The sequence below is a fragment of the Peromyscus eremicus genome, chromosome 9, assembly GCF_949786415.1.
Source record: "Peromyscus eremicus chromosome 9, PerEre_H2_v1, whole genome shotgun sequence".
NCBI classification, from domain to species: Eukaryota; Metazoa; Chordata; class Mammalia; order Rodentia; family Cricetidae; genus Peromyscus; species Peromyscus eremicus.
The window spans coordinates 53,945,477-53,962,382 of NC_081425.1; the positions used below are offsets into that span (position 1 = coordinate 53,945,477).

The following is a 16,906-nucleotide window of genomic DNA, read 5'->3' on the forward strand; positions in this document are numbered from 1 at the left end:
ATTTCTCGAAAGAGGTATTTTTTCAGATGGCGAAGCTAACTGGCCGTTTAGTCTGAAATTTTACTTCTAAGTGGAGAGTCTACCTCATTCTGGAGGTTTCTCCAGAGGAAGAGCATCTCCCCGCAGAGGGCGCCACGCGCATCCCTGTGCAGTTCAACGCACAGCCGCCTTTTGGAGTCTTCAATCTGGAGTCTGGAAAAAGACCAGGGATGGATGTTCCCGGGTCCTCCCCACCAGGGTGCCTTCTGGGCAGGGGGCCAGTTGGGAAGGGGACCCCTTGGAGCGGACACCGTCCCTCGGTGTGAAACTGCAAATGGGGAGAAATAAGTCCCTGAGTTCGGGATTTCCAGATTAGAGTTTTGTCAACAGTTTCCTAACGGAAGGTCCCCTAGATTGGATACTTTTGAAGCGCCCGTGTCCCTTGCACTAGTTCCCTGCGGGCCTTGAAACCCGGCTTCCGGCTCCCGGGGCTTCGGCAGACGCTCCCGGAGGCGAAGGCGGTAGCTCACCGCTCATTCATTCAACAAATATTTACTGAGCGTCCGGAGGCGACCGGTGACTCTCTCCCCAGCTCCTCCTCCGCGCGCGGCGGCGCAGCCCGGGAGCGCAGGGGACCGCAGAGCCGACCCCGGGAGGACCGGGCGGGCAGCTCTCGGCCGCGGCTCCGGCTGGGCGAGGCGGAGTCGGCGGGGGAGGCGGGCGGGCCGGCAGGCGGGAGGGCGGCCGGGGCGCAGAGGGCGCGGCCAGCGGGAGGAGCCGGGGCGGCGCCGGGGAGGGCGCGCGGGGCTGCGCGGCCGCCGGCCCCAGCAGGTGACCGCGGGCGGGCGGCGCGGGCGTGCGGGGCCCCGGGCGCGAGCGAGGCGGGACGGCGCGGCGTAGACGCGGCCGGCGCGCCAAAGTCGCCCAAGTTTTGCCGGAACATGGCGGAAGAGTCATGCAGAGCTAGGAGCACGAGTAGCTATAGCCGCTAGCGCCGCGGAGCGAGGTCGTCGCCATGGCCCGCTGGATCCCGACCAAGAGGCAGAAGTACGGGGTTGGTGAGTGTTTGCCCCGCCCCACCCCGTACCCGAGCGCCACCGAGTCCGCGGGCTTTGGCCCTACCGAGCTGGCGCACACTCGGCCGCCGGGTTCCCCTGGTGCTGCAGCCCCGGGAGTCCAGCCCTCCCTGGTTGCTAAAAGTGCTGCTAGGCTTGGGGACTCTGATTTCCCCCATCCGAACCCCAACTCCAGCGCCGCGCACTGTGGGAGCGCGCCGGGTCCCCTCTGATGTGGGTGGCCGGCGAGGGGCCGCACGTGGGATGGTGCGCTTTGCGCCTGCCCTTTCCCACATCCCACTCTGAAGCCCCAAAGTTTCTCTTCTTCCCTTCCTGGGTCGGCAGTCCGCATCGCAGTCACAAACAGAATGAGAAGCCCAAGTTGCGAGTGGAGATGATGGAAGAGGCAGGAAGTGTGTGACGTGGGAAAGAGGGCAAGGGGTCCTGGGGCTGTGTGTGAGGACACCCATCCAACCTACTGGGGTATTGGAGAGGTGTGACACAGCTTCCTAGCTGGCGCGTGGCATTCGTGATCTCAGTACCCCAGAGCCCCGCGGTGGTTGAGCTGTTTGTCCTCTTGGTTTGGATCCGAAACCGTGGCTATGAGGGTTTGGACCTAGGTGGAAAAAGTTTCCGCTTTCACTTTTGTTTGAACGAGGTCAGGTGGGAAGCACTCACCTTTAGCCGGGCGATTGCCATGGCAATTAGACTTTAAAGGGAGCCTCTGGGATAAACAAGTGTGTCAAGTGTGTCGTGTGAGAAGTCTGTCAGTTTCTCTCAGGTTCGTTCACTTGGCACGTTTGAAATGTAATCCTTTACTTCACTCCCTGCAGCACGCCCCTCTTTTTCTTCCCCTCCCCGGCCTGCAGAAACACTGCCTAAAGTAATTAGTCTGTTGTGACATCTAGACTCCTTTCAGACACTAAGTCCTGGGTGCCTACGGAATGGTGACTCAGGTTTCCCGTTTCGTCTTTAGTATATTATTAATTTCATGCAAGTTGAAAGCCCGCACATGTACATTTGTAAATATGTATCTATGTATATATTCCCCCCAATTTTTTTTTTTATTAGGCTTTACTTTTAGAATTTTTGCTCCTTCACATGGCTGCAGGTCACACGGATAAGTGAGATTTCTTTAGCCCCTGATTACCAGGTCTTGACTTAACCCCCAAACTTCTGATAGGACTGTTGGCCAGGTGCCTGCTAGTAAGTAGCTGGTCCTTGTGTAAGTGAAATACTGTAAAATTGATGAAGGGTTGGGTGTGTCAGCCATACAGAATGTCCAAAGCCCATTCCATCTCCTCCACCAAAAAGAGGGAACTTATTTGAGCAGTATAGAGTACTAATTAATGAATAAAAGCATGCTTACCAGCAACTAATCGCTAATTATAAAAGGATTATTTCTAATTTTACCTAGGTTAAACGTTTTTCTCAACAAGTATTTTCCAACAGTGTGCTGAATGTTGTCAAAGGCACGGGAGTGCGAATGTTTCCAGTATTCCTCTGTGTTCTGGAGTCAGGGTTTTGGTTATTAAAGGTCATTGAAAGTCTTCGGATAGTGTTTCTAGGGGCCCAATCTTAGCAAAGTTGTTCCAGGGTGTAATCTGGAACATTGACTTCACTAGACACAGCAGACTGAGGTAGATGTGGGTATTGAAGCACAGAATATGCGTGCACTGAGGTCAGGACACGAGTCTTCACCGGGTGTCTGTGCTCTTGTGTTTGGAAACCTTCCCTGGCTGCTGGAGAGCCCGAAGGAACCCAGTTTTCATTCAGAGTTCCCATAATGGAATCCTTTCCCTTCACTGCCCTTTCTGTGAACTCTCCACTGTAGACGGTCCACTCATCTCTGCTTCAGTTTTCAATGGAGAGTCAGTCCTGGGGGGCTTTGCCCCCCCTATGCTTGGGTCCCCATATACAGGACCCTTCCAGTACTGCATCCGTCTCTAGCCTTTCTCTTGGGGTTCACATCTGCCTCCTGCTTCCTTCAGATTTACCTCTGCAGCTCCTCACTGAGTCTCCACATTGTGCCCTCCCTTCCCTCCCCCACACCAGGTGTTACATACGGAATGCTAGCCTCTTCAGCAAAATAGCTGTGACTGCTTGTTGGCACCCAGACCAGATTTATTGACTATTGATGTAGGCGGGGTTGGGAAGGGTCATTAGTTTCTCTTCTAGGATCCCAGCTCTACCCTCCAGCCCCTACTGGCTAGGTGTTTGTTTGTTTATTTGTTTGTTTGTGAGACAGGATTTCTTTGGGTAGCCTTGGCTGCCCTGGAACTTCACTTTGTAGACCAGGCTGGCCTCGAACTGATGTCTTTGAACTTGCCTCCTGAGTGCTGGGGTTAAAGGCATGCACACCATGCCCAGCATGGCTAGTTGTACTAATTCTGCCCTAATCGCACATACATAGAGAGTGCAAGGGTAACTGAAAGGGGAAGTCCGTCGTCCATGCTGGGGTGACACTTTCTGGTGCCAGGATTGCTTTGGGGTCACCTACTCTTCTCATACGCTGTCATCAGTGAACCCATTGGTCCCCCAAGTTGAACTTTGATGGAATCATACCTTGGTTTGTCATTAGTACCCTATAAAGACGGGGTAGAGGCTTCTTTATGTCTTCCCAGGGCAAGAGTTCTGGCAAATGAAGGTTAGGGTTTTTATTTCTGCCAATCAGAAGGTTTTGCCAGGTAGACAATAGTCCTTACAGTTTTATTCTCTGCCATTATGGTTATCAATAGTCACCTGAGGCCCAGCTCTGAAATGGGATATGAGAGAGAGAATGAGAACACATCCATATAATGTACGTTTTGGTATATTATTAAAACCCTTTATTATTAGTTATTGTTCATTTCTTACAGGGCTGAATTTATAAATTAAACTATCATAGGCATGTATGCAGAGTATGTACAAGGTTTCGAGCTACACTGGGGTTTTGGAACATGTCTGCCATGGGCAAGAGGTCAACCTCTATAAGTGTATTCAGTAGTATGTGCCCTTGGTGTGGAGGTGCCCTTGTAAAGCAGGCTACCGTAACTTTTCTAGAGATTTAATACAGTTTTCTCCAGTTAAGCTTTGACAGCTCACTTGTCCCAATATGGGTTCTGTTGGAAGAAGAGGAAGTAAGGGAGCATTCCTTGGGTTGTTTGAATGTCACTGGGTGTCCTGCCGTGGCTGTACTGCCCTGGGATGTTGTCACTCTTGAGGGCAGATGATGAAGCTACCCGGTAGCCATCTTGAGGCCTTCGGTGACTCACAGCTGCCACCACTATGGCTGTGTGCCTCAGAGGAGGCTGTCCCGCTGGGAAGGTTTGCTGTGAGGGTGGACTGTGATCTGCATTTGAATTGTGTTTGGGAAAGGTCCCCACCATCCTGTCTGTTTAGTTCCCTCTAGGTTGTTTTCCAGTGGGGACTGAAAATGTCTGGGAGTCCTTAGTTCTTACAATGCTAGTCCAGCCTCTAGTATTAGGTGACCCTAAATGGTCATTGTGGACATCTGTGTTATCCAGAAAGGGGATTGGTAGACTTAATTCTAAAGACTAAGCCCTTTAATACTCACCATCAATACTCCAGAACGAGGTACTAAGTGCTTAGTACTTAGGAATAAGTGTTGTTATTCTCCGAAGCCAGGCAACTTTGTGTAGTCCTTCACTTTTCCTTTCGATGTTGTTTATTTGCAGCACTGGTGACCAAACACAGGGCCTTGTGAGTACAAGGTGAGTGTTCTACCGCTGATCTGTACTCCCAGACCGCTTTCATTTTCATTATTGAGTTTTGCTAGGTTGTCCAGGCTGGTCTTGAACTTCCTTAGTAGCCCAGGCAGGCCTTGAACTTGGAATCTTCTTGCCTCAGCCTCCTGAGTTACTGAGTTTACAGACCTACATAGCCAGGCCTGTGACTCTTCCTTTTAGCTGTTTAAGTGTATGGAGTTGTAAAATACAAATATTTAAATTTTAAACACATATCAGTGATAAATATGCTTGTCATTCAGTGGCTCTCTGTCTCTCTGAGTCAGGGTTTTCCTGTTGTCACCCAGGCAGGCCCAGAACTCTCCATCTTCCTGCCTGAGCCCCCAGGATGCTGGAATTAACTAGCATGCATCATGACACTCAGCTTCAGTATGTTTTTAAGTCAGCTTCTACACAAGCCGTTTATGTCAAGAACAAAGATGATATTCTTTGCGGCCTGTTTGCAAAGCAGCTCACTGATGCATGTTGGGATTTCCGGTATCTATAGCTATGTGTGATAGGAAGTCTTTGGAGGGAGACACTGGCTTTCACAGTTAGCCCTCCAACAGTTTAGCTGTGCTTGCCCCAGTTAGCCTCAAGCATTGGGCTCTGTAGAGCAGATCCTCAAGTGCAGATGTAAGACCTAAGGCAGACTCTGGGTCTTTTCCTGGTGCATTCAGCCAGTCCCTTGCCGCCATGCCATCCTGCCTCACCCTGGGCACAGTATTCCTGAGGCTGGGAAGTGCCATCAGGGAGGGGATTTCACAGTGACTGGTCCAGTTTGTTTTTTAAAAGTATGTATTTTTATTATTCGTGGTCGTGTTTATATGTGTGTGGGTGGGTATGTGCATGGTGCAGGTGTTCATGCAAGACAAAGGTGTCGGAGCCCCCTGGAGCTGGAGTTGCAGGTGGTTGTGAGCTGCCTGATGTGGGTGCTGGGAACTGAGCTCTGGTCCTCTGCAAAAACTGTGCATCCCCTTAATCCCTGAGCCCCCTTCCTAACCCCTCCCCTACTTTTTTTTTTTTTAATTTAAATTTTGAGGTAAGTAGCCCTGGCAGGCCTTAGGATCCTCTTCACTATGCCTCCTGAATGATAGGATTATAGGTGTGTGCCACCAAATCCAGCTCTATTTTACTTTTTTGAGACAAGTCTCTTGTAGCCCAGCCTAACCTTGAACTCCTGACTCTCTCCACCCCAAGTGCTAGGATTCTAGGCATGGAGCGTCACCTGGTACATATGCTGGGGATTGGACCCAAGGATTTGCGCATGCTAGGAAACCATTTTATCAACTGAACTACACCCCCAGCGGCTCCAGTTTCCTTTGAAAGAGAGGAAGTTGGTTCCTAGAGAGGGAAAGTGAGTTGCTTCACTCCAGGGTTCTTGGCTTCAGGATCATATGAAGGTCTTTGGCAATCTGGTGACACCACCCTGGGCTCCCTCCCACAGGATGAAGTTTCTGAGTACGTCAAATAAGATACAGAGGACTGAAAATGAGACTCATTGAAATACTTGTCAATTTGCTTCTCGTTTTTGATACCATATCCTTTATCAATGTAAATAACAATGTAGCAACAAGTTATACTAATTTTGACTTAATGATGAGTGCATGTGATTTATGTATATATTGGTAACTTCTGGATAGGATCTGAAAGTGCCTGTTGGTGGGAATGTCACAGGTTTTGCCAAACCAACCATGGCTCATGGCCTAACTCCAGTTGAAGTCAACGCAGAGTGTCAGTTAGAAAATCCAGAGGGAGCTTTCTCTTCCATTCAAGTCTACCAATCTTCTGGATTTGGACTCAAATTGAATCTGAACACTATGTTAGTGTGGTCCAGGACATGAAGGGGTCTGGGGAGTAGTTTGCAGAGGCTTGTGAGATGCAAATGTTTTTCATAGTGGTACAGAAAAGAAAATCCTTGTCCCTTTTGCATACTCATGTTCTTGTGGGTGTATGTGAGAGCTTTCCCAGAGGTGAAGTGTGACATGGCAGTCATATGCCCGTATGACGTCAGCAGGACCACAAGCCCATATGAGACTTCAGCTGCCATCTGTGAAGCCAGACATTAAGAGGATACACAAGGGGCCTAGAGAGATGGCTCAGTGGCTAAGAATACTTACAGCTCTGAAGAGGACCAGTGTTCAGTTCCCACGCACATGGTAGCTCACCCTCATCTACAGCTCCAGTTCTAGACCTGAGGCCACTTCTCACTGCCATGGGCACCAGACGTACACTTGCCTCAATACATACACATAAAATAAATACATATAAAAATTTAAAGTTCCATAAATATGCCAAATGTATGCTTCTAAGTGTTTTTGTTTGGAAAAAGAAAAGTTTGTTCCTAACAGAATATGTATCGATGTTCCCATGTATTGGGTTCCATGAAGTGATTTTAAATTTATATTTTAAAAACATGTCAGTTTGGATTTCTGATGTGAGTAGCCATAGAGGTGACCCGCGCAGAGGAGAGCTCTCTTTTGAAAGGGTTCTGAGCCAAGACAACGCTCCTGCTTTAGGCATCATGTAACGGACTGCTAGAGCACAGCCGTGAGACGCTGTTGGCTCTTCCACGGCAGCAAACAGACACAGGTCTCCTCTAAGCCCCTATAGTCCCACCCCTAAACCAAACTTCCTTACTCTGTATTTCCTCTCCCGGACTCATGTTGTTTAGGCCATGGGATTCTTGTCACGTTGGAGACCACTGACTGTGGTTACCTCGATGGCTGGAGCCACGCCAGCGTGCCATCACACATTTTTTATGTGATACTTTCTTTCTTTGCCTGGCTTTCTTTTCTTTTCTTTCTTTCTTTCTTTATTTATTTTTAACTTAACAGTGTCATTGACAGATCTGTTCCTCCTCCTCATTGCTTACCATATAAAGAAGCAGTTCCAGAAATAGGGAATGGAGCTGAGCGCACACCTTTAATCCCAGCACTCGGGAGGCAGAGCCAGGTGGATCTCTGTGAGTTTGAGGCCAGCCTGGTCTACAGAGTGAGATCCAGGTCAGGCACCAAAACGACACAGAGAAACCCTGTCTCAAAAAACCAAAAGAAGAAGAAGAAGAAGAAGAAGAAGAAGAAGAAGAAGAAGAAGAAGAAGAAGAAGAAGAAGAAGAAGAGGAGGAGAAAGAAAAGAAAGAAAGAAAGAAAGGAAGGAAGGAAGGAAGGAAGGAAGGAAGGAAGAAAGGAAGAAAGAAAAGAAAAGAAAAAGAAAAAGAAATAGGGTATGGAAGTAAAGTAGCAGAGTGGATTCTGGCTGGACACTGTTGCCTGCTTCTTACTAAAGAGGGGGAGGCTGGTGCCTGGCTGAGTCTCTTTGACATCTTTCCAGTCTCCTTATTCATGGTAGCTGTGTTCTGTAGTGTTGCAGCAAACAGTGAATCAGTAAATACACTGGCGCTTCCCCGAGACTGTTCTCCACAGTCTGGGTGATCTGTGGTCATGAACATAGTAAATCAAGATTCCAGAACCAGTAATTCATGGTGACCCCTGCCCCCATCCTAATCTGTCCCACAGGACATTGAGCATCCCTTTATCTCCAGTATCCATGCTGTATACACCACCCATCCGTTAGTCACTAAGGAGCCATCACGGTCATCAGATTGACTGTAGGGGTTGCCAGTGCTGGATTTGGGTGACTGTTATTTTGTTTATTAATGGCCCCAAAGCCTAAGAGTAATAATCCTGGCAGTTATGCTCAAGTATGTGGTTATGGCTGTTCCATTTTATTCCCTTACAGTGCCTAACTTCTGAGTGAAACTTTAGCTTAACTCTGTATGTATAGGAAAAGCACACAGTATATGTGGGCTTTGTTACCTTCTGAAGCTTCGGGGATCCACTGAGGGTTTTGGAGTGCCGAAGGCAGAGTGTCGCCCTGTTTGGTCTCGCTTGAGACTTGGGCACCATTGTCACCGCCCTGCATGGGTTTGTGGCAGCATCAGCAGGATTGATAAGGGAGTGGCCAATACATGTTAATGAATAGAGGCTGGATGAATAGTTCCGCTGTAGTCAGGTAAAGAGAGTTGGAGATAGGAATCCCTTTCACCCCATGTGGCTTTTGTTCTGTTCTGTTTTGACAGATTTAATACAGTTGTGCCCACCCACCCCCGTTTTGAGGCAGGGTCTCATGTAATGGCAGGCTGGCCTGGATGAAACACTGGGGAAGATGAACTCAAAGTTCTGGTCCTCCTGCTTCTGCTGCCCAAGTGCCAAGATGGCGGGCACCCACCTCCACGCAGTGTTGGGACTTGAACCTTGTGCATACCAGGTGACTCCTGGAGGGTTTTTCCTGTCCAGCCTTCTCATCCCATCTCTTCATGATCTTTCACTCATGGCCCCACCTCTGTCCTCTCTGCCCTCTCGCTTTGTGGCTTCTTTGCCTGCCTGATACCAATGATTTCATTCTGTCTCTTGATACACGTCTGTTTATCTCCAGATTTGGATACCCCCTCCCCCGCAGGCCTCTTCCTGGCATCTCTACCTCTCATCCCGCCTACAGGAGGCAGCTCTCTTAGGCATTGGGCTAGACAGTCCCTGCTTACCAGACAACCCCCATCCCAGCACCTTCCCCTGTTCCTATCATCTCTGTGCTAGGCTCAAACCCCACACAGAGTCACCCCAAATTTGTTCCGTCACCAAGTTTTGTCCTTCCTCCATAGTTCATCCTCAGAGCACCCCTTCCTGATGTGTTTGATGTTTCCTTTTCCCTACAAGCCTGCTTAGTGGCCTTCCAACTCCTTGCTCTCCCCCCACCCCCGCTCTAATCCCTACACATCCCCCATAAGTCCTCCATGCTTTCCAGGTGTGGTTGGTGACATAGGACCTCTTGGTCCTAGCTTAGCCTGTTATAACATAACAGGCCCTGTCCATTGAGATCCGTGTTCTTTCTACCCCTTTGCGTCCCTTTCCCCTCCAGCCATGCTGGCATCATTCTTGTTTTCTGAACTCTGCAAGCTCAGTTTGACTCAGGGCCTTGGCACTTGCGCCTCCCTCTTGTGGAATGTGCTTCCTGGATGTTAAAATAAAGCCAATTCTCTTTGGCTATCCAGGTCTTCAGATAACTCTTCCCCAGATAGTCCCTTCTGAGGTCCCTCATGCGGAAGCACCACTGTCTTGGCTCACACCTCTGCGTCGCGTCAAGCCCTTGATTTGTTGAGATTTACTGTCTGCCGATACACTAAGATATGAAGCTATGAGGTCAGCAGCTCTCAAATTTTTAGAGCATACCCCAGCCCCAGGAGTGGTACTTGGCTTGCGGTTAGTTTAGCGCCCCGTGAATATGCAAAGGCGTGGGTGACTCTCTGCCCATCAGTGACCTAACTGATCTACCCACTCCTCAGAATAAGCATAAACATGCTGTTCACAAGATACATGGCAACAGGAAAGAGGACATCTGATCAATAAAGTAGGGTTAATGAACTTAATAATCCCAGGACTATGTGAACACTGGTATAGGAGAGGAACCGAAATCATCAATATTGCATTTATTAAAGAGGGAGAAAATGGAGAATGTTTTCATTGTTTATGGAGGTAGATGGCTGGATTGGCTAATTGGAAGGAAGCAGCTGGTGGCACTGAATAGACTCGGGGGCATTGGTCTAAGTCATTGGATGGGTGCTGTGTTGAGCAGGAATTGGCAAAGAAAGAAGGTGTGGTCTATGAGGAGAAAGGAGATGTGGAAAATCCTTTGGCTCCGGTACCACGAAAGGAGTTATGTTGTTTTCCTGTTAGAATAGAGATGCTGTACAATGGGTCTCTCCAGAGAAAGGGGAAGAGATTGCAGGTGACAAGGTAAAGAAAATGGGCACTGACAAGTGGCATGCATCTTTTAGCTTATTGGCAGTGGGAGGCTGAGGCAGGAGGATGATGAAGTCAAGGCCAGCCTGGGGGATAGGGTGAAGACCTTTCCCTCAAAAACTTACCAGAATTTCTGTTATGATCCTCAGTGTGATACTGCCACCATAGTAGCTGAAATTTTTAATGAACTTGTTGTTTCCCATGATGGATTTGCAGAAACAAACCAGGGCTAAGAAATTCACTCTCTCAATATCAAATTTTCTTATAAAGCAAACCTTTTCCAACTATTAGCTTGTTTCCAGAAATACTCAATGTAGTAGTGTAACAGCTTATAAAGGACTTTTAGTACATTCAAGGAATGAAAGAAAGCTGGATGTGGGTAGCACATGCCTATATTCCTAGCACTGGGGAAGCAGAGGCAGGAAGTTCATGAGTTTAAGACCTGCCTGGACTACACAGAGAGATCCTGTCAAAGAAAAAAAAAATAGGTGGGTAAGTAGATAAAGGTGTGATCCAGTACTTTGAAATTACTTTGAATGAACTTGACCCTTGGCCTGTATTTCTGAGGTCAAGAAGTACTTGGTATCTCAATGGAGGGTTGGATGTACTAATACGTACACACCTGTGATCTCATCCCTCAAGAGGCTGAAGCAGAGGGATTGCCCCTAGTTGGAAGCCAGCCTGGGCTACTCAACAAGAGACCTTGTCTCAGAAAAAAACACCATTTTGCTCCCCGTGGAGGGAAGTGTACATTTCCCCTTACAACAGAGGCAAAACCCACCTACAGTGTGCATCCTTCCTGTGGGCATTAAAGGGTGTGGAGAGTTCTTTAGGGATGCTTCAACCTTGCTTTATAATTAGCCCCAATTTGCCTTGGGATGAGTGGGTTTTACTAGGAAGCCTGAAGAAGTGCTTTGGTGGGGTGGTTTGGAGGCAGCAATGGGAACAGGGAAGCAGCTGATAAGTGCATGAATTCATTGTGTTTTTCCAAGTGATGTCCAGTGTCCTTCCCTGAGCCCAAGCTGACAGGCCCCATCCAGTGACTGAATCGCTGGCAGCCAGGATCCCAGCAAGAGACAAGTGGGCTTTGTGTCTCTGCACTTGGGCTCCATACAGCCCCTCCCTGTTCAAATGGTGTCAGAATTGTTTTCCACCTTTCTGCTGGTTGGGCCATTTTCTCTCTTATTTTCAAGCCTGACCTAACTCCAATTGTCTACATCAGGGGGCAGTTGGACTCCCCCAGGCCACCTCCTCTAAGGATCTTAGGCTCTCTGTCCTTGCAGACAACATGAGGGAAGGAGATTGCAGCATCGATGCATTCTGTCTAGAAATCAGACTGATGCTGACCGTCAAGATGAGCAGGAATGCATCCTGTGGTAGCTTCTTCACCTGGGTACTGTGTGTTCTGTGAACATAGAACCATGTGGCCCTCAAATCCCAGGCATAGTGAGTTGAATGAGAAATATCATCTCTGAGTTTGAGGCCAGCCTGGTCTACAGAATGAGTTCCAGGACAGCCAGGGCCACAAAGAGCAACTCTGTCTCAAAAAACAAATGTGTGTGAGGGGTAGGGGTGGGGGTGGGGGGTGGGAAACGTCCCCCATAGTCTTGGACATTTGAGTACTTGGTCCCCAGTGGGTAGTGGTGTTTGGATAGGATTAGAAGGTGTGGCCTTGCTGAAGGAAGTACATCACTGGGGGTGGGCTTTGAGGTTTCATAGCCTTGTCACATTCCCAGTTTGCTCGCTCTACCTCCTGCTTGTGGGGTTCAAGATCTGACCTCTCAGCTTCTGCTCTCAGCTCCCATTCTTGCCACCTGCCGCCACTGTGCCATCATGGAACCGTAAGCCCAAATAAAACGCCATCTCTGTAGATTGCCTTGGTCATGGTGTCTTCTCACCAGGTGTTATTGCCAGAAACTATCTGTGAAACCAAGGTGCAAGGATGTTAGAAAACTTCACAGTTCTGCCCCCTTGTGTGTGAGACATAAAGTCCTAAGAACTAGATCCTAGCAGTTCCACTTCTTGGGCATTGTTTCGTGTTAGAGGAGAATGAAAGTCCAGAGTCACACTGCTGACAGCTGACAGTAGCTGACTTTCAGATATATTAAATATTAAACTAAACATTAATTCTTTGAGAATTTGGTGCAATGTATTTTGAATATGTTCGCTCCCATCAGCTCTTCCCCTTCCTCCCTCTTAACCATCCCATCCCTTTCCACAGACTCTGAGGCTACCTTTGTTCTTCTTCTCCGTGGAAGCCCATCTGTGTTGTCTTGCTAGCCTTGAGATTGGGGGCTGCCCTGACATGTGCTCAGCCTCCCCGGGGGTCACAGTCAACAAAACCAACTCTTCCTCTCCCAGTGGCTACCAAATGCTAATAGCTCCTCAGCTGGTGGTGAGCTTACACATCCCATCCCCCCTCTGTTGCGCAGGTCTTGTTCATCTGTCACCATCTCTGTGAGTTCATACTCGCACATGCCCTGTTGTGTCTCCAGAACACCCTTTTATTGACATTACCTGTCAATCTTACAATCTTTTCTCTCCTTTGGCTCGTCCATTCTTTCTGCCCCCTCTGCCTCAAAAGATCCGTGAGCCTTAGGGTGAGGGGTGGTGTCCTAACTTGTTTCCTAACGACTTTTCTCACCCCAGGAGAGAGCACACTTCTTTATCAGATCTGCAGCCCAAGAAGAAAATGCCCATTCTTCTTTGCTCATTTTCCAGGTAGAGTTTTTGTGATAAAGACGGTGTGTGAGGACACACACCTGTCATCCTAGCACTCAGGAGGTAGAGGCAGGAGGATCAGCAGTTCAAAGTGGGCCACAGCAACATGCCGAGTTTGGGTCTGGCCTGGGCTACCTGAGACCCTGCTTCAAGGAACAAACAAACAAACGAAACAGTAGAGAGGCACAGGAGTCGGGGTGTTGCTCAGTGGTGGGACATTTGTCGGATATGTGTGAAACCCTGGCTTCTGCCTCAACCCTGCAAAAATTAAAGACGTCCGTGGACAAATAAAAGCCCTACCACCTTCCTACTACCAAAGTTCCTTCCTACTAAAACAGGAAGGTACTAATAAAATGGCTTCCTGTTTCAGAGTTTCTAGAAGGAACTGGTTTTGAGCCTGCAGAGTAGATGACTGTGGCTTCCATGGTTTGGCCACTGACTTGTCACGTGGTGTCAGGCCTCCGCCATGGGGTGCTGGGTCTATGGTTCACAAGACAATGATGTTGAGATGGTATCCATCACAAAATTAATAAGTCGGGCCACTTCTCACCATGTCACTGGCAGGCTTGAGAACTGCTGTCACTGTGTTTGACACAAAGCATTGAGGGATGAATGGAGGGCATATATTAATAGAGCATCAGGAGAATGGCGTGGAAGTTGGGAAAGGGTAGTTTTGTTAGATATGGATTTGTGTAAAGGGAGAAAGCTACATTCTGAAGCCTTCAAGTGTGAGCCTGGCATCTCATCCTTTCCCAAATTAGCTTCTCCTGCCCTGTTCTCTGGTGGGGAATGGACTGCTTAACACTGAGGAGATGCAGCCTTATTTCATGCAGGTGCTGATGCTATTCTTCTGGATCAGGCTTCTCTTGAAGCAGGCGCATTTGTCCGGCTGGTTTCAGAGGCTCTGCTACAGTGCCTTGGCTTCCTTCAGAGCAGGAGGGAAGAGCGCATTGCCCTTGCTCTGTGCCGTGGTGAGCCTTTGAAGGACTGCTTGTCAGATCCTGACAGCGTGGGTCATGATAAGGTTTTCTTTCCCAGCTTGCTGGATTCAGAGGTAGGCTCTGTGAACTTCATGGCTACATACTTTGCCAAGGAACCAGCGTACTGGGGAGATTGGTGTACTTGAGATGAGAGTGTAGTGTATCTGCTAACTATACTTGGGAGTCATAGTGGTTTTAACAATCAAGTTATTGACATGAAATGATTAAAATCAAATCATCCCAGCAAGGAATGATTAAAATTGAAAATGCACATAGCCTTTGACTCTTCAACTCCATTTAAAAGAGTTTATCTTACTGATAGGTGGGGAATGATGACAGGGTCAGAGGTTATTTGTTGTGAAAACGTGGAGAAGAAAATGGCACTTGGCTGGGCTCCATAATTTATGACATGTGTGCACAATGGAAAATTATGTAGCCATTTAAAGGCAGGCCCACGAATGCGCCAATAGGTTGTGTCTGATAAGGATGATCTAGCATGCAGATGCTGTCAAGCCAAGGCACATTGTTCATGCTCTCTCAGTTTCTTAAATGGGATACTGGCTAGGTGAGTTCTCACTTTGTGAAAATTCAGTGGATATATATATATATATATATATATATATATATATATATATATTCTTTTTAGGAAAAGAACAAGGCACTCCGATCTAATGAATGCATTGCTGTGGGCTTTCCTGGGATGTATATGAGTAATAGCAAGATGTATAAAGTGCGCAGTGTTGATTGCATCCATTAAACAAGTACTTTTGCAGTACTTGCTACATGGCAGACGCATTTTTAGGCACTGAATATAAAAGGGCATCATATATCCTTTTACTTATACGTATTATCAATTGTTGAAAGAATAGAAAAGTAATTGTCCACAGTTGGTTCCTGAAGGGGAAAGGAAATCAGGTTTCAGCAATAGGAAGGCTGTATGGCTGCTGTTTTACATTTTTATTTGATGTGCATATATGGGTATATGCTGTTAGTGTCCATACAGTTGCCATGGTGCATGTGGAGGTCAGAGGACAACTTAAAAGAATCTGTTCTCTCTCTTCACCATGTGAGTTGCGGGGACAAAACTCTGGTAATCAGGCTTGGTGACAAGCACATTTATCCACTGACTTATCTCCCCAGCCCCAGAACATTCGTGGAATCTCTTTGTGTCTCTTAAAGTCTGTATGTTGTAAATGGATTACAAATTAAAGCAAATAAATTGAATAGGCCTGCTATTATTAATGCCATTTGTGACCCAAGGAAGCCACTGCAGTCACCTCTGCCTTGGAGATCCAGCCACCAAAACATAGTGTTTGAAGGTTTGCCCCTAACCACACAGGATGTTTTAAGTGGGTTTGGTGTGAAGGTTTTCTCTGCTGTCTCCCTATGCTGACTTGTACATTCTAGCAAAAATGTAACTTGATAAATTATATATAAAACCATCAAGAATTCCAGGAACTCTTAGAATGCTTCGCTCTCTTCTGCTCAGTTGATTGCTTATGTGCACTCTGTCTCTTCATTATAATCAAAAAAGAAAGATCCAAGATCTTGATTCAGATAAAGAAAAGTGGAATTTGTAATGTTACTCTCATCCATTTATAATCCTAAAATGTAAAACTTACAGTCACATTTCATTAATTTGAGTTTTTTTGTTGGCTGATTCAAAGCTCTGAGTAGCTATTTCGTGTTGGATGGAGCATTATTCTCAGGGTTTCACTCCTCTCAATTTAAAGGCAATTAAACCTGACACAATTACCTTCTTGCATTACATAAAATGAAGCATTTTAACAGTGAAGCAACACCTAGATACAGTTGTTACTGTAATCCAGCATTGTCAACGCATGCCTTTTAGATAAAATATGTCTGAGTTCCTGAGGAAGATTGGGACGTGTGTTGGCTTGCTTAGTGACATGTACTAAGCCAGCTTGAGAACCATGACTACCTCTGTTAGTTCTGCCCACTGTGTGTCCTGCAGCCAAGCTGGGCTTGAAATGGGAGTTGTCAAGGTCAACGTTTGAGAGCCTTTGCTGCAGGGTGATGCTGGAGAGTAGCTGCTTCAGGCTGGGGTTTTTGAAGTCCAAGTCAGCTAATTTGTATTGCTCTTTGCCTTTCTGATGTCATCAAAGGCTTTAAGTGACATGAAAAGGTGGGTATGAGATCCAGTACACACTAATAGTACACCGTGAGTCACTATCTGAGATACAAAAGGTATAGCTGCTTGACCAGATGCTGGCCTGTCAATCGAGTGCTGTGGTGATTGGGTCCCTTGCTGACAGGATATGGTTGATGACTAGGTATAGTTAATAGTGCTTAGCTCTGACCCTTCTTCACAGTTCACAGGTAAAGACCAAATTCTAACAGATTTCCAATCTTTTATACCTGGAAGTGGCCTGATCTTGCAAGAATCTTTCTGGAAAATGTTTTCATTCCTCCCAGAGGTGACATGAGGTTTGTTGTCTGGTCAGAGAGGAACAGTTACTCTCTGGTCTAGAAGAGGCTGGCGTTCTAAGAAGAATGCATGGGTGAGTGAGTTGATTCCTCACAGTGAACTCACATGGATGTTCTGAGTCATGCTAATTTGAGCTGGAATCTCGTGTACTGACCACTAACCTCGCTTAGGGCTCGGAAGCAGGCCACGTTAGCTGAGT

General features: G+C 47.4%; 1 protein-coding gene across 1 annotated transcript in view; it reads left to right on the forward strand.

Moving 5' to 3' along the window:
- The first annotated feature begins 883 nt into the window (after nt 1-883).
- Dock5 (dedicator of cytokinesis 5) overlaps nt 884-16,906 on the forward strand; it is a 196,355-nt gene continuing 180,332 nt past the window's right edge. The window contains exon 1 of the mRNA XM_059273411.1: nt 884-1,037. Coding sequence (XP_059129394.1) covers nt 995-1,037 — 43 coding nt within the window. The 5' untranslated portion in view covers nt 884-994. The remainder of the gene's footprint in view (nt 1,038-16,906) is intronic.